The sequence below is a fragment of the Heliangelus exortis genome, chromosome 18 (genome assembly GCF_036169615.1).
Source record: "Heliangelus exortis chromosome 18, bHelExo1.hap1, whole genome shotgun sequence".
NCBI lineage: Eukaryota > Metazoa > Chordata > Aves > Apodiformes > Trochilidae > Heliangelus > Heliangelus exortis.
Genome location: NC_092439.1, coordinates 887751 through 914313, shown reverse-complemented (window position 1 = coordinate 914313; position 26563 = coordinate 887751). Strand labels below are relative to the sequence as shown.

The 26563-nt window shown below is 53.0% G+C and overlaps 2 protein-coding genes across 5 annotated transcripts; one reads left to right on the top strand and one right to left on the bottom strand.

Annotated features, from left to right (window-relative positions):
- Nucleotides 1-848: 848 nt before the first annotated feature.
- On the top strand, nucleotides 849-13971 carry DEAF1 (DEAF1 transcription factor). 3 transcript variants are annotated; one of them, XM_071761933.1, is made up of 13 exons: nucleotides 849-1122; nucleotides 2095-2192; nucleotides 2895-3024; nucleotides 3603-3749; nucleotides 4366-4505; nucleotides 5140-5205; nucleotides 5746-5872; nucleotides 8098-8226; nucleotides 8951-9079; nucleotides 10290-10540; nucleotides 11434-11499; nucleotides 12809-12895; nucleotides 13312-13971. In XM_071761933.1, the coding sequence occupies exons 1-13, from the start codon at nucleotides 849-851 to the stop codon at nucleotides 13414-13416; spliced, it is 1749 nt and encodes a 582-aa protein (XP_071618034.1). In that variant the 3' UTR covers nucleotides 13417-13971. The 3 variants fall into 3 exon arrangements, with proteins under 3 accessions (XP_071618034.1, XP_071618033.1, XP_071618035.1); XM_071761932.1 differs by having other exon boundaries at nucleotides 12806-12895; XM_071761934.1 differs by lacking the exon at nucleotides 8951-9079 and having other exon boundaries at nucleotides 12806-12895.
- Nucleotides 13972-16542: 2571 nt separating this feature from the next.
- DRD4 (dopamine receptor D4) lies at nucleotides 16543-25093 on the bottom strand. Of its 2 annotated transcripts, none has more exons than XM_071762051.1 (4): nucleotides 24250-25093; nucleotides 18452-18564; nucleotides 17430-17977; nucleotides 16543-16822 (listed from the first exon to the last, which is right to left on the bottom strand). In XM_071762051.1, exons 1-4 carry the CDS (start codon nucleotides 24514-24516, stop codon nucleotides 16620-16622), a joined length of 1131 nt encoding a protein of 376 aa, XP_071618152.1. In that variant the 5' UTR covers nucleotides 24517-25093; the 3' UTR covers nucleotides 16543-16619. The 2 variants fall into 2 exon arrangements, with proteins under 2 accessions (XP_071618152.1, XP_071618153.1); XM_071762052.1 differs by having other exon boundaries at nucleotides 18452-18558.
- Nucleotides 25094-26563: the final 1470 nt, after the last annotated feature.

The window sequence follows — 26563 nt, the reverse complement described above, 5'->3', positions numbered from 1 at the left end:
GCGCTCTCCCCGCGTCCCCCCCCCCGCCGCCCAGGGGGCGAGAGAGCCCCCGTAACGCGGTGTGGAACGGCCCCCCCCACCCCCCGGGCCGCGGGCAGGGACGGGGCCGTGGGGATCGCTGGCGCCGCTCACCTCGGCTCGCAGCCGCCATCTTGTCTGCCCGCCCCCTGCCCGCCAGTCCTCCTGCGTCCCGGCGGCCTTTGCGCCGCGACCGTTCTGCCTTCGGGTGCGATCGGAGCGCTCGGCCCGGTTCGGTCGCTTTCGGGCGGATTCGGGCGTTCGCCCGTTCGGGCGTCTCCGTTCGGGACGACGAAAGGGAATTCGGGTGCGCTCGGAGAGGACTCGGCTCGGCTCGGCTTTCCTCGTAAAAAACTCGAGCGGACTCGGGATTCTTCGACCCTCCGGGCCGGACCGCTCGGGGACTCGGCCTTGTTCGGGCGGGCTCGGGTTGCCTCCCCCATCCCCCGATCTCAGGTATCGCTTCGGGCCGCGCTTCTTCGGGACTCGGCCGGGTTCGGCTGCGTCCTGCCCCGGGATTGGCCAGCAGGCGGGAAACGCGGGCCCTGCTCCTCGGGAGCCATCGCTGGGCTTCGGAAGAGGCCTGGAAGGACTCGGGACACTTCGGGCATCATCGGAAGCGATTCGGAAGCGCTCGGGCGAGCTCGGCACCGCTCGATCGCCCGCCGAAAAGCGCTCGAGTGAACTCGGAGGACCCGTGTGTCGTGTGTGTCCCCCCCCACCGCCGCCCCCTCCCCACCGGGACCCCCTCCCCAGCGGCGTTCGGGGCGGGGGGAGCGGCGGGCGGTGGGGCCCCCTCGGGCGGGCTCGGCTCCCCCCGCCCGCCTCGCATGGAGGACGCCGACTCGGCGGCGAAGCAGGAGCTGGGCTTAGCGGAGGCGGCGGCGGTGGCGGCTGCGGCAGCCGCGGAAGGACCCGAGCAGCAGCAGCAGCAGCCGCCGCCGCAAGAGGCGGCCTCGGGGGCGGAACCGGAGCCCGAGGAGGAGGAGGAGGCGGCGGCAACGCAAGTGACGGCGGTGACGGTGATGGCGACAGATGCCGAGCACATGGAGATGGGAGCCGAGCCCCTGCCCAACGCCGACGAGGCCGCCACTGCCTTCGCAGGTCAGGGCGGGCGCAGTGCGCAGGCGCAGCTCCCTCAGCGACGCCTCAGCGGTTTCCCGCCCTGCCCGGCTCTGGTTGTCCCCCTGCCCGGCTCTGGTTGTCCCCCTGCCCGGCTCTGGTTGTCCCCCGGCCCGGCTCTGGATGTCCTCTGCCGGGTTCGGGGTGTTCCCTGCCTGGTTCTGTCAGCTCCCCGCCGCCTCAGGTGGCCGGTTCAGCCGGGGTTGGAGCCGCCATCCCCGCCTGAGCCCCCCGGCCCTCTCCCCGCAGCCTTCCCGCCTCATTTACCTCAGGGGGTGCAGCGGCAAAGGGGAGGTTGCAGCTTTACTCACTCCTCAAACTCGTAGGAAATGACCACGGTCCTCACTTCCACGCCACTTATCGTGAAGTAAAACGAGCAAAAGTTGCTTTATTGCCTCTAAAGTTGGTTTCACCCCGTGTCCTGTTCACTCAGTGCCCTGAGATAGGCAGAATTTTGAAGACAGCCTCTGGTGAAACATTTCAGAGCCCTTCATACCTAGATCAGTATCTCCATGTGAGCTTCTGGGTTGTTTTTTCACTTTTAGCCTATGTGTGCTACCGAAAACCCCACGATTTTCAATCAAATTACACAATAGGAACACTGGTCTCTAAGTTTGGATGGTTTTTAAATGGACAATGCATACAGGTAATGGCACCCTAGAAATTAAGACATGGCAGAGGGAGAGTCAGGTTCTCATTGTGAGTCTTTGAATAAAAAGGATCACAGTTTGGTTTGTTTTTTTAGTACAGCTGTAATATTAATTTTCCCCTTAGGATTACTCCTGTCTCAAGGAGGTCAAACCACATTCAACCCAAAGCATAATAAGGATCAGAATGACTGTGTTTATAAAAAAGTTATCAGGAATAACAAAGTTAATTTTGAAGAAGGTAATGCAATTTTTTTGCTGTTTATCAGCAGCAGAATAATAATTCCATGTGTGTTTTACATTTCAGAAGTCACCACAGTGACTGTAGCCAATGTTGGTGCCTCTGCAGACAATGTTTTCACCACTTCTGTGGCAAATGCAGCTTCAATTTCAGGCCATGTGCTGGTAAGTCAGTTCCTTGGTTTGTTTTTTTGGAGGGCCTTACTGTGGTGCGAGAGTTAAAGGTAAATTATTGCAAAAGATGAGAAGAGAACGTTGTGGTGGGTGCAACTGACTGGTTGTCACTGACTGGAAAACTGATGAAGTGCCTTGTGTTGATGCCTTTGTAATTTTGTTTAAGGAAAACACACACAAAAAAGACAGCAAAAACCTGGCTGTGGTCATTGTCATTCCAAGGGATTTTTGTGAAGTTTGATAATGAGTGCTGGGAAGTTTGGTAGCATTCAGGTGCAGGGTACACCTTGGGAAAAAGTACTCATCAGTTTGGGTCAAAGGAGAATACAAACAGTTGCTGGGTTTGAATTCATTTTTTAGACTATTCAGGGAAAGGGGTACCTCTAATTAATGTTACAATTCCTTCAAATATCTCCTTGGACCAACTTGTGGGTAAATATAAAGGATCATGAGATGCAGGAGTGGGGAATAAGTGCCTCAGAGTCACCTGAATGCTGCATTTTGCTGTTGTGCCAAGTGGCTCATCCTGTGTGTGTGGAATGGACTTTGCACCCTGGGTAAAGAACCTGTTTTTGGGACATCACTTTCATTCCAGTAAACAGGCTTTAAACCCCCAAACCATCAGCTCGGGGACTACTAAAATACATTGATATTTTAACTCTTACCAGTTTCAGCTCTTTATTTCTTTTATAGTCTGGCAGAACAGCCCTCCAGATCGGGGACAGCTTGAATCCTGAGAAAGCCACTCTGATTGTGGTTCACACTGATGGCAGCATTGTGGAAACCACGGGGCTGAAGGGGCCCTCAGCACCCCTGACACCAGGTAGGTGACAATCAGACTGCTGTGGCACTGCCACTCTGCTCAGGTGTGCTGGGAGCAATAAACCCCAGGCTGTGCATCGTGTTACAAGTAATGATTGTTCCCTCTTCACGTGGCCCTTCTTGTATTTCTTGGGAGTAGAAGAATATTTACTTTTTTTTTTTTTTCTCAGCCAGAAATAGATTTAATTTTCTTTGGCCAGAAATAGGTTTAATTTTCTTTGCCCTGACCCTTGCTTGAACAATCATGCCCTGCAGCTGGGCTGTCTCCTGCCTTTCTACACCCATCCCACCCCCAAGGGCTGATGGATCATTTTAATATCAGCAATAAAGAGATGAGTCTCCAGTTCTGCACACGAGGACTCCAGTGCAGCTGTGTCTCTGCTCACTTGCTGAGAGGAGTGGCACAGCCTCAGCATTTCACCTCCTGCCACAACATTTTTCCAGCCATTTCTCCCCCGACACCTCTGCCCCAGCCAGCCCGAGTGTCTGCAGACATAGCCAGGGTGCTTTTTGGTCACTGTCACCTTTCTTTTCTGTCTTTCTTCTTCTTTTTTTTTTTTTTTTTTTTTTTCCCCAAAGGACCTCAGTCTCCTCCAACCCCTTTGACAACTGTCCAAGAAAAAACTGGAACCAAGTACAACTGGGACCCCTCTGTGTACGAGAACGAGCTGCCGGTGCGGTGCCGGAACATCAGCGGCACCCTGTACAAGAACAGGCTGGGCTCAGGTACTGCCCCTGCCTGCCTCACCACGGGGAACTTCCTCACTTCAGGCACTGGTCTTTTAATCAGGATACTTCTGAGGGCTGATGGTGTGGGAAAAAAAGCTCCCTAGCCAGCCTGGACCCTTTTGATGTTACTGCCCTCCTCTGTTTTGCTCTTTATTCAGAGGTGTTTGGAGTTTTTTCTGAGCTCTGTGGACAGAGGCTGCTGTGCAGTCTGCTCACCAGCAGCCTGACTCTGATGTTCTTTTTGTCTCAGAGCCCTCTAAGGCAGCCCTGCTGGAAAGAATTTCCTTATGGAGAGGGTGCTCAGGCATTGGAATGGGCTGCCCAGGGAAGGGGTGGATTCTCCATCCCTGGAGATATTTCAAAAGAGCCTGGATGTGGCACTCAGTGCCATGGGCTGGGAACCACGGGGGGAGTGGAGCAAGGGTTGGACTTGATGAGCTCTGAGGTCCCTTCCAACCCAGCCCATTCTGTGATTCTGTGATTCTATGAATGGAAAGCAGAGAACTTGTCCCCTGCTGGGACTCCTTATCCCCTCCTGGTTCCTCTCTGTGAGGAAGCTGAACAAACCAGTTCCTGGTGTTGTCCTAACCACATCTCTTGTGTTCTGTGCCAGGAGGCCGGGGGAGGTGCATCAAGCAGGGGGACAACTGGTACAGCCCCACGGAGTTTGAGGCCATGGCAGGACGGGCCAGCAGCAAGGACTGGAAGAGGAGCATCCGCTATGCTGGGAGGCCCCTGCAGTGCCTTATCCACGTAAGGTCAAGTTTGCTTCCTCCTCCTTTCTGCTGCAGGAGGTCACAGGCTCTGCAGAGGTGTCTGTGGTGGTGCTGAGGGGCAGTGTGGAAGCCACACAAGGATTGGGCTGAGAAGTCAGTGGTGTCAGAGTTTTTCTAGGTGTGCTTTCCAATAGCACCCTGCAAATCTTGTGCTTGGAAAGGGGTTGTGGTTTATGCAGGGTGAAGTCCAGGCTGGAGCTGCATGGCAGAAACTGAGAAGTGAGCTGATGCTGTAATTCAGCTTCATTCTGTTTGTTTGGCAAACATGGCCCTCACTGCATCATTTATTGAGTTGCTCAATAAATTGGTTGAGTGTCCAGGAGAGTTTGGCATTGCCTTCAGGTTAACACTTGATTTCTGCTTGAGCAGGAACCTGATAATAAAGTCTCAGATTCTCACATCTGTGCCTTCTGGTTTGAAAATTGTTCTCCCATCACTCTCCCCTCCTCTGCATCACACTGATGGGGTGATCAGGGGAGCTGCCCTCTCCTGTTCCCTGTTCAGGAGGGAATAGGTTTGTCTCTCTGGGAGCTGCTGGAATCCCAGCAGAATCCAGTTGTGCTCCCAGTGGTTTTGGTGACTGAGGCTGAGTCAGGAACCTCTCATTTCAGGATGGGATTTTAAACCCTCACGCTGCCTCCTGCACCTGTGCTGCTTGCTGTGATGACATGACTCTGGTGAGTTGGGATTTCCAGAATCAGAGAATCACTTTATTGGAAAGCACCTTTATGATCATCAAGCCCAACATCCATGAGTTTAAAAATACTTTTTCCATTGAGCTGATGTGGTCCTGAGTGTCTGAGAAATGATGAAAAGTCCTGTGGTGGCTGCCACGTGCCTTGGCTTCCTAGAGAGGAGACAAGGAGCTGCTCACACTGCTGTGTGGCAGCCTCAGGAAAACTGGGCAATAATGCTTTTTTTTTTTTGGTTTTTTTTTTTCTAAAAAATGTATTTCTACATAACATCTAATGCTTTTTGGAGATCATGAGTTTTTGAGCTGGAAAAAATATTTCTCTCAGCATTAGTGTCATATTCTGGGTCCCCATTTTCATATTAAACTGCTTGGGTTTTTTGGGTGCTTGGTCTGGAGTTTGCATTATTGTTTGTTTGGCTTCAGCTGCATCTGGAAAGATGAGAATTAAACCCAAAGTCCCCAGGACCCCCCAGCTAATGCCTTTTTTCTTTTTTGGTTTTTTTTTTGTGTGTGTGTTGCCCAGAGTGGCCCTGTAAGACTCTTTGTGCCCTACAAAAGGAGGAAAAAAGAAAACGAAATGCCTGCAACCCCAGTGAAGAAGGATTGCCCCAAAAACATCACCCTGCTGCCTGCCACAGCTGCCACTACATGTAGGTTCTTGGGTAAAAAAATGCTTCTTTTTTTGATGAGGAATTTCCACAACTGATAATGTCTGTCAGTGGCTCTGTGGAACTGACCTGCTGAGTAGAATCTCTGTGGGTTTTATCACTTCTTTTCCTTGGATAGTGGGACTGGCTCCGTGTCTTTAGCTGAGTTCCTTTCCTGTTTTGGAGCAATGAGCACAGTGTTGGGCCTGCAAGTCCAATAGGGAAAAAGGCAGCTGGATCCCCAGGAGATTCCATTTTAAGCATCTCAACATCCTTTTTGGTGAGCAGTAGGTTTTTAGGTTTTATTCTGTGCAAGAGCTGGATTACCTGCCACTACCTCCTCTCTCAGCCTGGGAGGGCAGGGGGGTTGTGGAGTCCTAGCCTTGATCTGTAGCAGTTTGGGGTGGTTTGTTCACAAATGACAATTAAGATGAAGTCAGAGGAGCAGAGTGGCCCTTCCCTGCTCTGCTGGAAATCTCCTGAGCTTGATTTTTGTCCTTTAGAAGCTGGTGGGGGCTATGGAATAAAATTTGTGCTATTTCTTGAAATAGACAGAAGAGTGGGCTCTGAGCAGCTGGGATGAAACCCACAGCTTCAGAGTCGTTAATGAAAGAGGCAGAAGGTGAAGCTTTCATCTGGAAATTGCTCTGCAGCATTCAGGACATTTGTTGCTCCCTGCTGCTGGGTGTTGAACCAGCTGGGGGGGAACAGAAATGAATTTGCCAGCTTGTCCAGCTCACACACCCCCAGTCACAGCCAGGTGTCCTCCTGCTCTCCTCACACCAGCATCATCTGGGTGGTAACGTGGCAAAGTGAAGTGAGGGAGCAGCTGAAAGGGAGATTATAGGGGAAGCAGGAAGAATAATGCTCAGGGATTGTGTAGAGTTTTGGGGTGGTTTTTTGTCCCCCCAAAAGCTCTGACCTGTCTCGGCTGATAAACACCAGGAGCTTCAGCTCCTGCTGGCCTTGTTTTGGTAGCAGCCACAGCTTTCACCAGGCCTGAATCTGCAGCCTCAGGGTCTCACAATTAAATTATGAATTGCAAAAAGACCCTTGTGGCTGAGCAGTGTGCTGTGAATCAGCCCAAGTGATGGAGCCAGATTAATTAATCCTGTTCTAAAAGGAGTGTGAACATTTTGGAGCCACTTGGTTATGTTCATCCCAAAGGACTTTGTGGCTTGCTCCTTGCATTGCCCAAGCCTGTTCTGTCCCCCAGTGCAGGCAGGCAGTTAAAATTGTCCCTCTAACCAGACTGTCACAGAATCAGTTGTAATCCACAGGTTTTTGTGTTGATGGAAGTAGTAAGAACTTGCTCCAGTTGTAATAAATCAGAATCAGCCAGAAACTGATGGGTTTTGTGACCCTGCTGGACCTTTCTGGTAGGTGTTAAGTTACTGCTCAGAGAATAATTGAAAAGGAGGCGATTGGGAGTGTGCTTGGAGGGAACAGTTTGGCCTCAGACACCCAGAGAGTCACCAGGGACCTGCAGGAAGTGGGGTTTTTATTCCCAGTTCCACCTGCACTGGGCATGGGTGTGACCCAGAGCTGAGTTATCCCACTGACCTGGCAGCTCCCAAACTTTGGATGAGGCAGAGCTGGGATACCAGGAGAGACATAACAGGGATACCAGGAGAGACAGAGCTGGGATACCAGGAGAGACAGAGCTGGGATATCAGGAGAGACAGAGCAGGGACACCAGGGGGGTCAGAGCAGGGATACCAGGAGAGACAGAGCTGGGACACCAGGAGAGACAGAGCAGGGATATCAGGAGAGACAGAGCTGGGATATCAGGAGAGACAGAACAGGGACACCAGGAGAGACAGAGCTGGGATACCAGGAGAGACAGAACAGGGATACCAGGAGAGACAGAGCAGGGATATCAGGAGAGACAGAGCTGGGATATCAGGAGAGACAGAGCTGGGACACCAGGAGAGACATAACAGGGATACCAGGAGAGACAGAGCAGGGATACCAGGAGAGACAGAGCTGGGATACCAGGAGAGACAGAACAGGGATACCAGGAGAGACAGAGCAGGGATATCAGGAGAGACAGAGCAGGGATATCAGGACAGAGCAGGGACACCAGGAGAGACAGAGCAGGGATACCAGGAGAGACAGAGCAGGGATATCAGGACAGAGCAGGGATACCAGGCCAGTGAGAGTAGGGATACCACATGTGCCCATCCCAGGTTAGGGTGTTAACTGTGGGGGTTGTTCTGGTGTTGCAGTCACGGTGACTCCCTCGGGGCAGATCACAACCTCTGGTGCTCTGACGTTCGACCGCGCCTCCACCGTGGAAGCCACAGCAATTATCTCAGAAAGCCCCTCCCAGGGGGACGTTTTCACTGGAGCCACTGGTAAGAGTTGAGGTGACAACGGTGGGGAGGAGAAAAAAAAAATGGTTTGGGCACTCGGTGGTGTGTGAAGGGAGATTTAAAATGCTGCAGGAAGGATTGACTTCTCCAGAGCCTACAGAGAGACAGCACATAACCCACTGTCCTTCCCTTCAGATCAAGTCAGCAGCTTGAAATCTTGCACAACAAGTTGCACAGAGAAAGTTAAAGTTAGACCAGATGCTGCAGCTGCTAATGTGCACCTCTGCTGAGTTCTAGGGGTTTAGGGTCATCTCTGTCATTTTTTTTAACCCTTCATCCTAAAATACTAGTAAAAAAAATAGATGAGGGTTGAAACTAAGCCAGCAAAATGCTGAAAAATGCCAGAATAAAGAAAACAAAATATAAATGCATGATTTATCTGTCAGTTCTTTCAGTTTGCTGGATACACAGGGCTGGGAGCTCTGCTGAGGGAACTCTCCTGCTCTCATCCCCTGTAGTTTGGGGCCCTGTGGTGACTGAAATCTGTAAAGGTGTCAGTGTGGGGGGAGAAAGCAGAGAGATGATCAGGGCAAGGCTGCCTTGTGTGCTGCCTGTGTGGAGATCCTGCTGCTCCTCCTCTTTTGCAGCCTTTGGGATTATCACAGAATGTGGGACTTTGGATAAAATGTAAAAAATAACGTGTGAAAGCAGCATAAGCCCTGAGCTGTGTTACCCCTCCTGCTTTTTCTCCTGTGTTTTTCTGCAGTTCAGGACACCAATGTCCAGCAGCCCTGCCGGGTCAGTCACCCAGAACCTCACTACCCCAGTTACCAGGACAACTGCCAGATCTCACCTTTCCCTGAAGCTGCACTGCCAACATCTCACCCCAAAATTGGTATGGTTTGTGGCCTCACGGGGAGCAGGCCTTGAATTTGCTCTCTAATACTTATTTTTTTTTTCAGCAAAGGTAAAGATTGAGGCAGGAAAATAAACTTTGTTCTGTTTTGCTGACAAGTTTTGCCACTGTTAGGATTTGGAGCAGCAGGATTTCCACTCTGTGGAAACTTTTTCACTCTGTTATTGGGAGGAGGCTGGTGGTGCCCAGTCCATCAGTTTGTGAAGGTGCTGTGATACTGCTCTGACACAGAGGGGGCTGTCAGACAGGAAGGGTTTGATCCCTGCTCTCTGAGGCTTCAGGAGAAGATGGTGTCACCACACAGTGTCCCTCTGTGCAGGCTGCAGCCTCTCAGACCCTGCTTATCCTTTTATTTACTTGTTTGGAGCAGCACAGTGTGTTCTGCTCTGTCCAGAATGAAATCTTGCTGGGTTTAGGCCCTGGTCAGCTCTTGATGTTACTAATTAAACACTGATTGCTTTATTTTCACCAGTAAATACTTTTTACAGACCTGTGCCAAGCTGAGGAGTTGGAAGTCACTCCCACTGATAAGTTATCAAGTGCCTGGCAGTGCCAGATTTGTGCTGGGAATGGAGCAGTGGGAAAAGCTCCTCTGCAAACAGGTTCTGATCCAAGGCCAGGTTATCTTGTGCTCATATCTGAGTACAAATAGTTCTGCCCCAGTCCTGTGCAGGATGGAAATGATTATTTTAATTAAGGGCTGTGGAGTGTCAGATGTGGGTGCAGCCCTGTGGTGGCTGCAGTGCTGTCTGTCAGAAGAGGCCCCACACCTGGGGCAGAACCAGGTTCTGAGGCTTTTTGTCTCCACAGCTCTGCTGATCCCTTCAGCTTTTGGTGCTTGCATGAGACCCCCCAGCTCTGGCAGGGCTGAGGTGTGAACCCACTCAGTTAGTTGGAAGGTGTTCAGAGCAAGAAGTCTGCATTACAGACACTTCACCTTTAGGAAATTCCTTCAATCTCTGGTTTCAAGGAAAAGAACCCGTGTCCAGGCATGGTCCATTTTCCTGAAGACAGGGGTCAGTACCCAGCAGAGGTGACCTTGGGGACACTCCCTTGTCACCCTGGGGTGCTCAAGGACATTCTCAGTCCCTGGAGGAGCAGCTCCCGACAACAAAACCCAACAAGCCCCCCCAAACTGCTTTGTGGAAATGAGATGCCCTAATTCTGGATGTTTCCTTTTTCTCCCCAGTGTTAACCTCCCTCCCTGCCCTGGCTGTGCCCCCCCCCACCCCCACCAAAGCCATCTCCCCCTCGGTGGTGACGGGGCTGGAGGTGACAGAGCAGAGGAGTTGGCTGTACCTGGAGGAGATGGTGAACTCCCTGCTCAGCACTGCCCAGCAGCTGAAGACTCTGATCGAGCAGGCCAAGCAGGCCAGCTCCTCCTTCCGAGAGGCTGCTGTCACCCAGGCCAAGATCCAGGCTGATGTGGAGAGGAAAGAGGTAACTGTGCCAGAGCAGGAGAGCCAGGGGCAGCTCTGGGGCTGAGCCAGGGGCAGCTCTGGGGCTGAGCCAGGGGCAGCTCTGGGGCTGAGGGATGAACAGAGGAGAACTTGGCTGGGTTCTGCTGGGTGTGACAGTGATGGTGGCCTCGAGGAATTGTTTCTGGATGTCTTGAGAGCAAGAGAAATCTTTTGGGGTTATCTGCCTCATGGGAAAAGGAAAGGAGTGCTCTGGGGTTCTGTGGGCAGCAGGCTGTCCTACAAACTCCTTAAACTCCTTGGGGGTGGGAATCCTGAGCTCTCCTGTCAGAGGCAGAAGGGGATTCAAGGTGTGGTTGCAGGGCTGGAGGAGCAAGGACAGAGGTGGCAGGATTTCCTCTGGATGTCTCTCTTGTGGGCAGTTTCCCTGGAGAAGAGGATTAGCCACACTTGCAGAGGATGGAGTGGGGTCTGCTGGAAGGATTTGAGTTCTGGAGCTGCATCCCAGCTGGTTGGGTGCTCCCTGCCTGCACAAGAACACTCTGGATTCGGACACAATTTTGGTTTTCAAAACAGTGATTCTGGAATGTCCCCCCTGGCCTGGGGGTGCTGTGTCTGTGTCCTGGCTGAGCCTGCTTGTCAGATAATGGCAGAACCCACTCACAGCCCTTGCAGTGGACACAGCAAGAGGCTTCCCTGCTCCCTCTTCCATCTCTTTGTCACCTCAGCATTTGCTCTCAGGCTTCATCAGAAGGTCACAGGGTCTCTCTTGTAGAAGGGAGGAGGGGGGGTTCCCCTCTGTCCTCTTGTAACTGCAGTTTTGGGCTCTTCCCAGGGTCTCTTCAGGACCCTTTCCAACCCCTCTCCTCCTGCTCTGGCTGGGACATGACAAGTGTGGTGTCTCTTCCCTTGCAGCAGTACCAGAACCAGTTATTTCAACAAACAGAAGATGTGGATGGGAAGACAGAAATCATCATCAAGGTAAAGCCTGGGGTGGCTCAGTTTATGGAGAGTCCCCTCTTGTTCTGTTCCATGGAAAGATGCAGAGGTTCTGATCTCTATTTTCTTATTGCCACAGAAGCCACACATTCTGTATCTGGCCTTGCCTGCTGGCAGAGACCAGAGCTGTTCCAAATCCCCCCAGAAATCAGCTTTGAGCCCCCTTTTTGGTGGCCTGAATCCCCAGCTGTACCTCAGGAGTGCAAACACAGCTCTGTCACACAACCATTAATTGTGGTGAGATGGGAGCAGAGGGTGTGATGAGCTGGGTGTTAATCAGGGGCTGACTCTGGGGTTGTGCTCAGAAGAAGGGAGGAGCTGGAGCTGCCTGGGACTCTTCCAGAGCCCAGAAAGTTCCCCTCACAGCCTCACAACTGCAGCTCTGACGTGCTAATGATTTGTCAGTGATTTAATGAGCTGGAAACAGAATGCTCTGTGAAGTGCTTATTTTTGTGGTAGTTCAATGATATTTCCACCAAAATAGATGATGTTAATTGATGTCACTAGTACAAGATTAAAGCAGCAGGCACCAAAACATCTTTTTAAGATCCAGGTGTGATTTTTGTTTTTTTCATCCCTGTGTCCTATCTTGCCTGCATTCTGGCTTTCAGTCCTTGCTTCTCTTAGAGCCTTCTTAACTTTCCTGTTTCCCTGCTGGGCCACTGCTCCCTGCTGCCAGCTCACCAAGGCACCTGCCTGCTCAGATCCCTTTTTCAGGGAAAAAAACAGGGAAAGACAGAGGGTCTTTCCCTTGACGGAAACTTGAGGGTTCCATCCTTACGCCTGCTCCTGTTGTCCTTCCTCAGACCCTCTCAGGCATGCCCAGGGTTATGAACCACACCCTCACCACACCCCTCCTCACCACACCCCTCCTCACCACACCCCTCCTCACCACACCCCCCCTCACCACACCCCCCCTCACCACACCCCCCCTCACCACCCTCCTCCTCACCACCCTCCTCCTCACCACCCTCCTCCTCACCACCCCCCTCCTCACCACCCCCCTCCTCACCACCCCCCTCCTCACCACCCCCCTCCTCACCACCCCCCTCCTCACCACCCCCCCCCTCACCACACCCCCCCTCACCACACCCCTCCTCACCACACCCCCCCTCACCACACCCACACCCCCAGTTGGAGTGTTGTGTTTCTGAGCTGCTGATTTGAGGATCTGTTTGGGATCAGGGTCTGTCCTGTGCCAGGTGATGTCACAGCCCCTGTGTCAGGCTCTGTCACCTCCCTCTCCTTGTTCCCTCTGACGTGGTCCCTTTGCTGTCCCATTTCCCAGCAGTCCTGTGTCAACTGTGGTCGGGAGGCAACCAACGAGTGCACGGGATGCCATAAAGTCAACTACTGCTCCACGTTCTGCCAGAGGAAGGTAGGAGCTTGGCTGGGGGCTGCAGGTTCTGGGGGCTGGAGAGGGGGAGTGCCCCGAGCCCCCCCTGGCAGCTGAGCTCTGGGGAGGGCAGGAGGGATGGGGCAGGCTCAGAACAGTGCTGGCTTGCAGGAGGGGCTTTCAGTCGAGGTTCTGAGTCTGTTTTAGAAAATTCTCTGTGAGCTAATTGACACTGCTGTCCTGGATTAGTTTTGGGGTGGAGAAGTCAGCGTTCTGTTCTGGTATTGACCCAGGGGGTGGTTCCTGTCCTCATCTGTCACAAGTCCTGTTTGGCCAAGCACTGGAGAGCTGCTCTGGTCCATCCGTGCTGCTCACAGCCCTTCTCCTGGGGCCCGGGGGGCTTTGGCAGGCCACGGGCCCCATCTTTTCATGGCCTCTCCATCTGCTCTCCCTGGCAGGACTGGAAGGACCACCAGCACGTCTGTGGGCAGTCACCCACCGTGACAGTGCGGGCCAGCGAGGTGCACGTCACCGAGGGTGTCATGGAGAAGGTGACAGTCTGAGCAGAGCCACCACTGGGACCTCTCTCTGGAGCCCCTCAGGGTGCAGCCGGCTGGGTCGGCCACCAGCACTCTGTGCTCTGCAGCCCACGCTCTGCTCACTCACAAACTCATCCTTGAAAGACTTTGTTTTTTGATACTGTGAGACCCCCGTCCTCTTCCAGACCTGTGAATAATGTGAAAACTTCTTCAGAAGGAGCAAACCTCACCCAGCTGCAGCCACCTCAGGTGCAGGGAAGCTTTGGCTGTGCCAGACTGGAACCTCCACCGTGTGGATGGCAGCAGCTTCACCATCTCTCCTGAGGGATCTCAAGCAGGTGCTGCAATGAGCTTTGCCAGTGTTCTTCCCTACCTCTGGTTTGGAAGGAAATGAATCTTCATTGGATTTATTTAATTGCCTTGACAAAGTCAGCACAGGTTCTTATGACTATTGGAAGGACTTGTTTTTTCTTCCCCTGTGTTCTCTCTGTGCTGGGCAAATCTGGAACACAAGGGAGCTTCTGCACTTGAATAAGTGAAAAATAAGATGTTGTTCAATAAAATGCCCTGAAAGCTTGAGCATGCCCTGGGGTGCTGTTCAGGGAGAGGCAGGGTGGCTGCAGCCTGGCTGTCCCTGCACCTGGGGTCCCTCTCCAGTGGTTTCCTCCCAGCAGAGGTGTCCCAGGTGGGTCCCATCCTGTGGCAGCTGGAGGTGGTGGCAGCCATCTGGCCAGAACCAGGTCTGACCAAACCCAAAGGGTGTTAACAGAGTCATCCTGTCAGTGCCATTTAGTGGCTGCTAATTAAAGAAGTGGTGAGCATTAGGAAGTTCTTTGCTTCGTTCACTGCAACGAGATCATTTAATGATTAATGTGCTTCTTAAATAATTGAGGCTAATCAGGCACCTTTATTCATGGCTGGAGAGGAATGTCCAGGCTGGAGGGGTCTCAGGAGACACACACACACCTCTCTGGGGGGTATTTTTTAACTTTGGGCAATGCAACTGTGAGGAGTTACTTGTGCTGTCTGTTTTTTTAGCTCCAGCTGGGTGTTGGTGGGTGGGGAGAGTTCTTGTTCAGCTTCTGCTCCACGTGGGGTGACCTCTGAGTTGCAGTGACCCCACCCAGCACCACAAACTGTCCAGAGGAGAAAACTCCACCCAGAGTTGTAGGGAAGGAGAAGTGAAGCCAAACATGATGGAACTGAAGTCTCATGCTGGTTGTTTCTGACAAGTCCCTCTCTTCCTCCCTGGATCTTGGGGATGATGAGATGCTCCTTAAAGTGATGGGTGACAGGGCTGCAGGTCAGGGGCAGTTGTGGATGTCACTTTCTGGTTGTTTTGCTGGGAAAGTTCTTAAGGCAGAGCTCAGGGCCAGGGCAGGCAGCAGGAACTGTGCCTGTGGAAGGTGAGGAGATGGCAGAGGGAAGGCAGCAGCCTCAGCTGAAGGAGCTGAAATCCAAACACACCCCGAGGCAGGATGAGAACAGAAATTACTCCTGTGAAGCTCTGGGGAAGGACACGATGGGCAATTCCTTAGATTTCCACAGCAAAATGCTCACTCCTGCTTCCCCAGAGTACAGTGTCAGTACTTCTAATGGCTTCTGCTCACACTGTTAAATGATGATTGCCTGCTTCCCAAAGCTTAAAGACAATTAGTTAATTGAAAAGAGTCTGAGTTGAGCCCTCATTTGCACGTTTCTTGCCTCCATCTGTTGCCCATTAGGGCTCTGACAAAACAGAGCAGCTCAGAGTGTCCCACACCTCATGCAGCTCTGGGGCTGCACAGCCCCTGTGTTCCAGCCACCTTCCTCAGCAGCACCCAGAGGTGCTGAAGCTGCAGTCCCAAACCTGGCTTCTGGTCTGGAATGTTCCTGTTGGCATCAACCCCTTGGCTCTCCCTGTGTCTTCCACAGAGAACCCAGTCCTGGTACAAGGAGGAAGCAGCAGGAAGAGGTGAGTTGGGACACCAGGACACCATCACATCTCCTGCTTCTGCTCTACCTGGGCAGCAGCACACAAACCCAGAGCAAGTTTTCCACCAGCATTACCACATAGTTTGTGGCTGAGTGCAGCAGAGCCTTGGGTTCTGTCTTCTGGCTTTATGCAGCTCTTCAGGGAAGAAAAAAAATGGCAGTAGGGGACATTTCTTAAATGAAAAAAAGTCATAGCTATGCCTCATCTGTAATTGAGCTTCCCATGAGAGCCCCAGTGTCTGGGGCAGCTGCTCCCCAGCTCAGTGACCTCCAGAACTCAAAACTTTACAGTATCCTCACTGGGAATTTAGTATATTTGTTTCTTAATGACAAATTGATTGTGCAGTTGTTTCTCCTAGTCAAGGGAAGCTTCAGACCTCCCCACAGCACTTTTTTTCCATTTGTTTCTAAGCAAACAAATCACCCCTTGGAAAGCTACAGCCTTATACAGAAATCATTGCTCAGAAAATGGCTGTTTTGTGCAATCCTCATTTTCTTCTCTCTGGAGTGGCATTAGCTGCTCCCCCTGCCCACCCTCGGTGGCACAGCACGCAGCTTTACCCAAGGTTTAAAGGATTTTTTCCTCTGGGGGCTGGCAGTGGTTCTGGCAGTGGTTCCTGGCAGTGGTTCTGGCAGTGGTTCCTGGCAGGTACCTGTGGCTGGAGGATGAGCAGTGACATCACGGTGCCTTTGGGTGGCTACAGCCAAAATTACAACCAGGGCACCCCCATGGGCTTTTGAAAGGAGCTTGTGATCTCAGCAGCCTCAGGGCAATGCTTCACCATTTCTGAGCAGGGAAATGACAGCAATTAGCAAGGCTGCTGCTTTGAGAGCTGGGAACAAGTGACTGGAGCTGGGGTTCCTCTGAGGTTCCTCCTCAGCCCGGTGGGTGGATGACAGCACGGTGCTTAGGGACTGCTTAGGGGCAGTTAAGCCCAAACACCTTAATTCAAAGTTAAGAGCTGTTCTGAGATCCATCCCTGCTGTCTTGTGGCATCTCTTGCCAAGCACAAGGAGTTCAAAAGAGTGGCTGCACCTCCAGTTTGCAGCGAGGAGAGAATCTGAGCTGTGCCCACTGGTACTCACCAGTAATTCCTTCCTACAAAGAGCTGGGAACCAGCATCCTTCAGCTGCCACCTCTCCTCCTTCCCTCCTCCCCCACAAAGACAGCAGACCTTAGGCAGAAATAGATCTTTAATGAACTATACAAAAAGTAAGCTGGGGGTTTCCTTCTCCCCCCAGCTCCCGGGGGCTCAGCAGAAGAGGTGTAAGACCTTGCGGAAGAAGTTCCTGAACTCCGCGTTGAACACGGTGTAAATGATGGGGTTGAGAGCACTGTTGAGGTAACCCAGCCACGTGACAGTGCTGGTGACTTGAGTGGGAATGGTGCAGGACTTGCAGAGAGCCCTGGTAATGTGGACCACAAAAAAAGGTGTCCAGCAGAAGAGGAAAGCACCTGCCAGGAGGACATTAAAGAGAGAGGTAATGGGAATGTTAAAGGGTTTAATGTGAGCAGCCCGGGTCAAACAAGACTGTGCTGACATCTGGAGCTGGGGCTACACCCAGACAAAAGATTTAGGACCCCTTTCTCACCCTAAATGGTGATAAAAGGTCTAAGTTCTGTATCACTTTGGATACATATTTATCAGGAGCCACAGGTTTGCCTTGTTTGAAGAAAAGGTTGGGTTACAAACACCATCCAGGGGCCCTTTCCCAAGGGTGGTGGTTGTTGGCACTATGGCTCAGAGGGACACGGATAAACCCCCTCAGACAGGGAGACAGGCACAACAGGTCTGAAGCAGGAAGAAGGGGAGGGTGAGTGTAAAACAGAGGGGCAGGAGAGAACCAAAGAAGTGGCAGTGGGCAGGTGGAACCAGAGGGAGGTGGCTTTTATCTCACCCTCCTCCTGCAAGAACCTGAGGTTCTCAGCACCACCCTCGTGGCTGCCAGGCAGCTGGGTGCTGTGGCTCCTGGTGGGGAGGTCCCTTTGCCAGGCTGAGCCCTGCTGTGGGACAAGGTGGCAGCTTCCCCCCCTGCCCCAGCCCTCTCCCAGCACTGCTCACCCACGACGACGGGCAGCACCCTCATGGCTTTGCGCTCCCGGCCGTTGATCTTGGCTCTCTTGCGGCCCTGTCCTGGGGGGGGGTACTTGAGGTGTGGGTAGGAGACAGTCTGGATCCCATTGCTCAGCACACAGTCCCCGGGGGGGTTGGAGCGGGTGTAAGGGCTGCACTCCCCTGGCTCCAGCCCCCTCTGCTCCCTGGTGATGAAGGCTGGGGGGTGATGGAGCTTCCTGGAGGCCCCGTAGATGCTGCCCCTGAGCTTGGCTTTCCTGGCTTCTTCCCAACGCTTGAGTCCTCGGAACATGGCGCAGTAGAGCACCAGCATGACAGGGCAAGGGATGAAGAAGGAGCAGATGGAGGAGTACACGATGTAGTTGTCATCCTCCAGCTGACACAAGCTGGGGTCCCTGTTTGGGACGTTGTTGAGCCCAAAGATGACCGGGGATGCCACAGCGAAGGCGAAGATCCAGGTGGTGGATATCAGGATCAGCTGCCGCAGGTCGATCTGCCGCCGGTTGTAGTTCAGTGGGATTGACACAGCAATAAACCTGACAACACAGGCACCAAGTGAGTCAGTCCTCACTGGCACCATCAGAGAGTGGTCCCAAAGCCGCTTGTTATTATCCTTCTCCCCCATTAAGTCATTGACACAGAAAGGCCTGGGCTAAAACCCAGCTACAACCTCAACCTCCCCATCAGAAAAGCCCCCAAAGGGCTCCTCGGAGGCTCAGAAGCCCAGAGAAGGTTCAGGCCTTGTCCCACAGCTCTGCTCTTGGCCACCACACAGGTACTGGTGGCACACAAGCTGGTGATGGGAAGGGTGGCAGGGCAGAACACCTTCTCTGGGGTAGAACAGGATCTGGCCTCCCTGCAGGGGTGTGCATGGAAGCAGCTGGATGTCAACAACACACTCAGAGCTCTCCCTCTTCTGGGGTGAGAAGGAGGAGGAGGAAGAGGAGGAGGAAGAGGAGGAGGAAGAGGAGGAGGAAGAGGAGGAGGAAGAGGAGGAGGAAGGCACTCACCGATCCACGCTGATAGCACAGAGGTTGAAGATGGAAGCTGTGCACAGCATCACATCCATGGTCATCAGGGCGTCGCAGAGCACGGTGCTGAGGGACCAGACACCTCCCTGGAACTGACAGGATTCCCAGGGTCAGCAGATCCGTGTCCTGCAGCCTGAAACTGCCAGCAACCAACTCCATTCCTGGGCACCACCCAAGCTTTCCTCCATCCAAGGAGCCCGAGGTCCTGATGCCCTGTCCTGGCCCTGCTCTGCCAGCACACCAGCCCCGTGCCAGAGCTCACAGCTTGGCTGGAGAACCAAGCCCACAGTGTGGCCACAGGGCAGTGCAGTGACAGCCACCAGGCTCCAAACCCCCAGCTCCCCACCCCAAAACCTCCCCAGGACTGCAGAGCTGAGCAGCATCACCACTGCTGGTGACAGAGCAGGTGGGCAGAGGCTCTGCCACAAAGACACAGCGCAAAGCTCTGCTCCCACTTCTCGTGTCCTCACTTCTCCAGATGATGGGCACAGTTTCTGTGTCACACAACTGGTTCCTTCTGGCACACTCAGCACCAGGTCAGCCTCCTGAGCCCATCTCAAGCCAGTCAGATACCACCTCTTGTTGCTTCTCCCTACAGACACCCAGGGCAGGACAGAAGTGCTGCCAGCCAGAGGACAAGGGCAGATGTGTGATGGGCCTGTAGTATTGGGAAGTATTAACTCTGCCATACAAAAGATGCCAGTTAAACATCCAGGCTGCTGCATCCCAAATAATCCTCAGGAAAAACAACCAACCAAAACAAAGCCAAAACTGCAAACCAAGGGGTTGCAGTTTATCAAGAGCAGCTTGTGGAACAGGAACGTTTGCTGAGCAGCGTGCTGTGAAGGCAGCTGTTGGAAAATGGGAATGGAAGGAAAAGCTCAAGGAGCACAGAAATAAGACAGGACTCATTAAGTCCTTCTGCAGCACATGGCACCAACCACATGTCCTTTTGCATCCAAAGCTGAGGCACTGAATGTCAATCATGGCAATGCATCAGCCCTCCTCAGGGACAGGTCTGAGATGCTTGTCTTTTTTTTTTTTTCAGACAAAAACAGCCCTCAATTTTTTGCCAAGCTCACTGGGATCCTGACAAGCTCAGGTCAGATTATCTGGGCTACAGTTTTCAGAACCTGCTTCTGATTCTGGGGTACTCACTGATTCTGAAAAGGAGGAGAGCTCTGTGGCTGCAGCACCTGGAGAGGACACAGCCTTTGTCATGAGGTTCAAGTTGGGCACTCAAGCTGCTGCAAACTCTTCCCTTTCTCTTCCCCATGGCTCCCAGGAAAATGCTGGCACAGGACTTGCTGTTATTCCACGTTTCTCACCTGCCCACCTTAGCAAAGTGTGCCCAGAACCTCTCTGATGAGTGAGCAACTTTGGATTAGAAGCCTAGCTGGCTTTGCTGGGTCATGGGATGCAGGGCAGCTAATCACAGGAGGCTGCAGAAGATTAGCCCAGCAGGGCACACAGTGGAAAGCTTTAGGGATCATGAACAGCTCAAGCTGCCTTTAGGAAATGCTCCAGAACACTTCTACTCCCATCAGCTTTGGTGAGTTCTCTGCTTTTTCAGCTTGAGGCCCCTTGGTTTTCTCCAGCCATGGCTGGTCAGGAGAGCTGGTGCTGAGAAGACACTGCCAGCTGGTCAGACAGCAAACATGTTCTGCTGGCAAACTGTCTCCCTTAACAAGATAAAATGAAGCACAAGACAACGGGGGCCTCACGTCTGCTCCAAGATCCTTTCTTGACTTAAATAATGGAGATCAAGGTTTTCCAGGAATGAGGAGCAAGTGTGATCATCCACTGGAAACATTATGAGGGTCCAAAATTCAAAGACACCTTTCCCTGTTATTGGTCACTGAAAATAAAATAGGTTTCTAATTGCTGGCCTGGGTCAGCTCCCCAGAACTTTGTGCACAGACTGTGTGGCTCAGGCATCAGCCAGGAGAACATCTCTTTCCACAAAGCTCTAAGATTCCAGGAAAGACATCCTGACCACTGCTGCAAGAAGGATGACATGCACTCTCAGGGAATCTGCAGGAGGGTAGAGGTCTGGTCTCCTGTCAGCTGAACCACCTCCCAGGCACATGATATGCTGGAAGAAGAGATCTTTCTGTACCAGTGGCATGCTGACACCCTCACAGCTTTCTGTCTGATCCCCACCAAGAAAAGAGCTTGTGTGGTCAGTACTGGCTGCTCTGTCACCCGGGGATGTGTGCTGGGAAGGACCTGGAGAAGGAGCTGGGCAAACACGCAGAGCTGCTAAAGTGTTTCCTATTTTCCTAATCACTTCCAGAGATCTAAGTGGTAAAGATGTTTACATAACCCTGCCTGCAGGGCTCCTGCCAGCACTGCCTGCATCAGGCCCTCAGCCTGGATTAAGGAGGGGGCTGGAGTTCAGAGAGCCAGGCAGGTGGGAGGGATGCTCTGCTCTGCAGCTGAATACAGGAGCAATCTGTTCAGTCTGGAGCTTTCCCTCACTGCTGGGAATGCCACTGGTTAATGAGACCTTCCTGAAGGGCTGCTGGGGCTCCTACCACTGCCACAGAGTGGGCAGGCAGCACTAGAGCACCTCCACCCAAACCTGCACCCCAAAGAGAAGGAGGGATGGTCAGGGTGCACGAGGTTTTCTATGAAGATGGTGTATTTCTGCCAAAGAGAACCTGGCTGCAAACACTGCCCTGCACTTCATGGCCCCAGGCTCAGGAGCTGTTCAGCCACAGAGGCTTTAAAGCAATGGAAAACTTCCTCCTTTCCCATCCATGAGGTGCTTCTTGGTTCCATCAGGTTGTGAAGGATGAGAAATGAGAAATGACAACAGCACCTGGATTTCTGGAAGACCAGCTTTGTAACATCAGTTTGGACACATTCTCATTAAGGCCCCAAGCATTAACTTGAGCTGCTAAGGTAGGTAAATTTGACAGGAGAAATTAATGAGGAGAGAAATACAGCCTGAAAAACTCCCAACAATGCACACTGAATACTACAGAGATTTAGGACAGGGCAGGGCTCAGGGGGCAGTGTGCTGGTGCTGCACAGGTGAGGACAGGGCTAAGGAAATTTCCCTGCTTCTGCCAAGCTCCTGTTTCAGTGAGGACTGCAGTGATTGTGAAATGGTACAGAAATGGTACAGAAGAGCAACCCGTGTGGCCACATAAAGCAATTTTCCCCTTGTCCAGCACCCACTTGCAGCAACCCTCCAGCCCTGCAGGTACAAACAAGGGGCATCCAGGAAAGGACTAAGGCACAGTTCGGCTTCCTGCAGCCAAGACTTGTGAATCCTCCCCATGGACTGAAAGTTTAGCTCTGACAAAGAGTTGTGATGGCTCTTTCAGCAGTACAAAAGGAGAGTGTGTGTCAACAACTGCTGCTAAGGCATCAGAACAAGCTTTCTTAACAGCTGGAAATAACAGGGACGATCAAGGTCCCTCCTACTGTGCTCAGGATTCTGTGAACAGCAGCAAAGGAAAATCTGCATCTCCCAGGAAGGAGCCACCTCCCCACTGAAGCTGGAGGGAGATCTGTGGTTTTGTGGGGACATCAGATGCCACCTCAAAAGTTTCAATCCCTCCAGCTGTCTTCTAAGCCCCTACCTGGGAGGGATGCTTCCACAAACCTATCACAAGGAGCCTTCTCATGGGGAAAAAGCAGAAAGTGACAGAGCTGAATTAAGGAAGCGTTCAGAGTTTATTGTTCTGTTCCTGCTAAAAGAGAAATGGAACCCTACCCTCTCAGCCAATTCTTCACGTTTTCCCTTAAGCCCCCCAAGCCCACCTTTACTCTGTTAGGAGCTGTACTAAGGAGGAAGTGAACACCCAAAGCAGCACAGCCCGGGCACAGGCTGGACAGAGCAGGTTTTTAAAGCTCATACAGGGCTGAAGACCTGTTTCCTGAGTATCCAGAATTTGTGGGATGTCTGTGGTACCCAGGGAAAGCCCCACAATAGCTCCAGAAGTACCCCAGAGTGTGTTCATTAGCCTTTTACACATGCCAAGAGAACTCAAACCTGCATCTGCCCCCAGAAATGGGAACTGGAGGCATGGAGAAACAACAGAAAGAGCAAGGGGAAAAAAGGGAAATCCAATTAGCAAGAAGTAGCTGAAAAGAATCATTAAGACAGAAATTTTCTATTCACCAAAACTGAGTTAAGAAGGGAAAAACAAAGCCACTAAAACCAAACAGCATGTGGGGGGTGGTGGTTCTTGTCAGTGTGAGAGGAAGAGAGGAGAATCCAATGCTCCTGTTCTTCACTGCCCCTTCTTAAGGGTCCCCAGCTGAACTTGTCCCTCCAGGACATCTCTGTCACAGAGGTCATGATGTCCTGCAGACTCTTAGGTCCAGGTGGAGAGGCTAAAGGCACGCTAAGCTCTAATCCCCAGCCTGCCTTGCTTCAGAAAATACAGACCCAACCCTGCCAGGCACTGAGCATTCCCAGGCATGGGACAGAAGGGGAGCTGCAAGGGCCTGAGCCCTGCTGGTCTGCTCCTGTGCCAGCCTGCAAGGCTGGGAACACCACAGGGTCTCTCTCATGGGGACAGATGCTTTCACCTACCCCACCATCTTACAATCATGTGGCTATCAGAAGCCACAAGGCTTGTCTGACACCCTCCTTGCCCCCAGTCCCCAGACTCCATCTTGCTGGGGGTGCTCACAGTGCACAGGTTGCATCCTGGCTCTCCCCACATCTGGGAAGCAGAGGACTCCTCTTTCTCCCCCCCACCAGGTGCCAGAGGGGCAGGTACAGCACAACTGCTGCTCCCATCCTCCTGAGCAGGGGAAGAGCCACTGGCACCAAGGGGCAGGCTCTGTCCAGCCTCCTCACCCTGCTCCAACAAAGCCCTTTGCAATCTCAAGGCATTTTCAGTCCCCTGGAAGTGCAGCACACATTTATCTCTCCCTTTGGCAAAAAGGCAGAGATGCAAAACCACTCAGCCACAGGAGCTTCTGTTCTTCTTTCCCTCAGCTCACAGTTTCAGGTGAAGAAGTTTTGGCAGTGAACAGAAAGTCTGACCCCAAATTTCCCAAGGTCTATTTCCACACCCACCATATCACATAGGGTCAGGCTCTTGTGAACCAGAGAACCTGCCAGGAGAAGGCCTGAAGCAAGGTGACCAAAGCCCCCTTGATGCAAGTGACCAAATGCCATCTCACTTCCTAAGATGACAGCTTCCCCTGCTCAGCTCAACACAGAAACCTCTTTCCTGGCTACAGATCTCCCTTACCACCCAAACCTGATCCCCTGACACCAGACAAAGCACAGCTCAGGAGCTCTCTGTCCCTTCCTAACCATTTGGTGATGGCAACCTGGGAACTGTGAGCTGCAAGGGCTCCTCAGAGCTGCTGACCCGGCCCGGGGCAGACACCCCGCTCCATCTCCACCGGGTACATTTGCAGCTCGGCGATCGCTGGGGAGGGCAAGAACTTGAACCCAAGAGAGGTGGGGAATGCAGCAGCGATGCCCTGGACTAAGAGTGGTGGAGCCGCGGTGGTCTGAAAGCAGCTCGAGCATCCCTGGAGGGGAGCGGCGGGACGGAGCAGGAGGGCAGGAGCTGTGCCCAGGGGCTGGGCAGCGGCGGTGGCTCTGCTGAACCGGAGAGGATGGACGGAGGTGGGGAACAAACCCGGAGAGGGGCTTTAACCCTCCAGACTTGGTCTCTTGCCGGTCCCCCTCTCCCCGCCCCCCCTCACTGAATCCTATAACTTTCAGGACCTCCGGGCATAACAAAATCACCTCTCCCCGTCCCCCCGGTGCCCCCGCAGCCCCCGAGCAGCCTCACCTCGGAGTAGACATAGAGCGGCAGGACGAGGAGGGCGAGCAGCAGGTCTGCGACGGCGAGGCTGACGATGAAGTAGTTGGTGGTGGTCTTCAGGGCCCGCTCGGTGCAGACGCTGAGGCACACCAGCCCGTTGCCCCCCACGATGAGAAGGATGAGGATGATGCCCAGCACCAGGGCGGCGAAGTTGTGGCTTCCCGGCGGGGGCGGGGGCGGCGGGGGCAGCTCGGTGCCGTTGCAGGGAGCGGCTCCGGTGCTGCCGTTCCCCATGGAGCCGCGGCGACGCCCCGGCAGCCCAGAGCATGGGAGCTCCTTCCCCCGCCGAGGGCTCCCGGCTCAGGTCCCGCCGCCCCCGAGGCTCCGGTGCGGGCCGAACCGGCCCCAAACTTTCCGCGGAGCGGGGCGGAGCCTCCGCCGCCAGCAGCTCCACCCGGCTCCGGCCCCCGCGGCTCCGACCGGGTCACCGAGCAGCTTATGGGGCAGGGAGGGGGGGCAGGCTGCCGGTGTCCCCTCCCCCTTCCAGCCCCCGAGGAGCCGCTGCGGCAGGCGGGAGCCCCCCAGACGGCCCCGGTCCGGAGGTAAGGTCCAGCCCCGGCGGGGAGGTAAGGTCCCGGTGGAACCGAGCCCTCCTTGTAACCGCGCTGCTCCCGAGCGAGCGCCGTCAGCCCGGGGCTTTAAAGAAAACCAAGAACCCAAAGCCGGGGATTAACACCTTACCCTTCACCTCACCCCAGCAGCCTCCTCCTTCAAGGCTCCTTCTCCCACGATCGGGTTTCTCGTTGCCTCTTGAGCAGCAGGAAAAGGAAAAACTCCCCAGGGACGTAGCGAAAGTACCTCCTGAGGTCAGCTGCCCGCCAGCCCTCGGGGGATGCTCCGGTGCTTGCCGGCCCAAAGCTGCTGTCCCTGGCTCGGGGGGTGGTAAAAAAGCAACACAACATTTCTTTCAAAGCTGAGAATGACAAAAAGAAAAGCCCCTGCTCTGACATGTTTTAGGGTTGTTTGATTTGTTTGGGTTTCTTTTTCCTTTAGTTCTACATTTTGTTCTGTCATGTGGGCTTATGACTTACTTGACTTTTTTTGCGGGTCAAGTGACTCCTGCTGTACAAGTAACATTGCAGAAAGATAAAAACCAAGGGCTGGGTCTCCTGCAGTGAGGATTCTGTGTGTTGGACACGATGGTTCTTGGCATGAGGGCCTCCCCTATTTCATACCTGAGTAGGAGAAAATCCCCTTGGTTTCAGCCCTTTGCTGGCAATCTGCCTTGCCCAGTTCTGTCTCCAGAGGAGTGGCTTCCAAACCTTTTCTCAAACCAGCAAGATGCCATCACTTTAATAGCTACTGAATTCTCTTGCCCCCTCTCCCATCCTCAGGGCAGCTTTGCAGACCTGTGCTGATGCCAGTGCCCATGGATCTGGGTTTGCCTGGTCCTCTCCCTCTGTTTGACGTGCACTTAAATCAGACCGAGCTCAGTCCTGCAGGGCACAGGAGAGCCACTTCCATCTGCTTTCCAGGGGACCACCAGGTCTTTCTCCAAATCTGGCACTCTCAGCATCAGGGCTGGAGTGGGTACTCCCACGCCTTCTGCTCTGCCTGTGCTCCTCCATTCCTTGGGGAATTGTTTGTGTTGGACTCAGGTGGGCACAAGCACGACTGCACATCCATCAGGTTAAGAAGAGTTCATTTGGCAACATCCTCATCTGCTGGAAGTTCAGACAAGGAAGATGCATTTTATCCAGTGTAGTAAGCTGGGACAAAACTACCCCACCGGTGGGTTTTAAGCCCAGAGATCTTGATACTGTGGATCTCCTTGGTGATTTCTGTCACCCAGTCAGACCTTTGCTGGCTGGTCCCTAAAACTTACCTGGCACAAGTGCTGCTGTCACAGCCTTCACTCAGTGAGGGGCTGGTGCAGTGAAACTGCCTTCACTAGAGCCCTTCCACTGCAAGAAATCAACTCAGATGAGCCAAAGGAGGTCCTGAAATGCATTCATGAAACTGCACTGGAACCCTGTGTCAATAGAATATCCTTAATTTATTTATGTTTAAACCAGCAAAGAGAGCAAGATCAAATTGTGACTGCAGGCCTCCTGCCTTCCCACAGGGATTAATGCCATTTATCTAATCCACTTTAACACTTAATTTATATTCATTATCTTGATTTCCCCTGTGGGTTAGTGCAGAATGACTCTTGATTCTCAGCGTGGAAGCTCTTATTCCAGACTAGCAGTTCCTTAATCCTAAATTAGTTTAATCCTGGAGTGGATTAAACTAATGTGAAAAAAACCCTTTTGACTTCCAAAAAAGAGCAGCCATGCAA

Excerpts from the sequence above, each read along its gene's own strand:
- DEAF1 (XM_071761932.1), top strand. The coding sequence starts at position 849 with ATGGAGGACGCCGACTCGGCGGCGAAGCAGGAGCTGGGCTTAGCGGAG. Across the intron at positions 4,506-5,139 it reads CCCTGCAGTGCCTTATCCAC|GATGGGATTTTAAACCCTCA; the intron begins GTAAGGTCAAGT and ends CTCTCATTTCAG. Across the intron at positions 5,206-5,745 it reads GCTGTGATGACATGACTCTG|AGTGGCCCTGTAAGACTCTT; the intron begins GTGAGTTGGGAT and ends TGTGTTGCCCAG.
- DRD4 (XM_071762051.1), bottom strand. The coding sequence starts at position 24,516 with ATGGGGAACGGCAGCACCGGAGCCGCTCCCTGCAACGGCACCGAGCTG. Across the intron at positions 17,978-18,451 it reads TGTGCTATCAGCGTGGATCG|GTTTATTGCTGTGTCAATCC; the intron begins GTGAGTGCCTTC and ends CTGTGTTGTCAG. Across the intron at positions 16,823-17,429 it reads GGTGCTGCCCGTCGTCGTGG|GTGCTTTCCTCTTCTGCTGG; the intron begins GTGAGCAGTGCT and ends TCCTCCTGGCAG.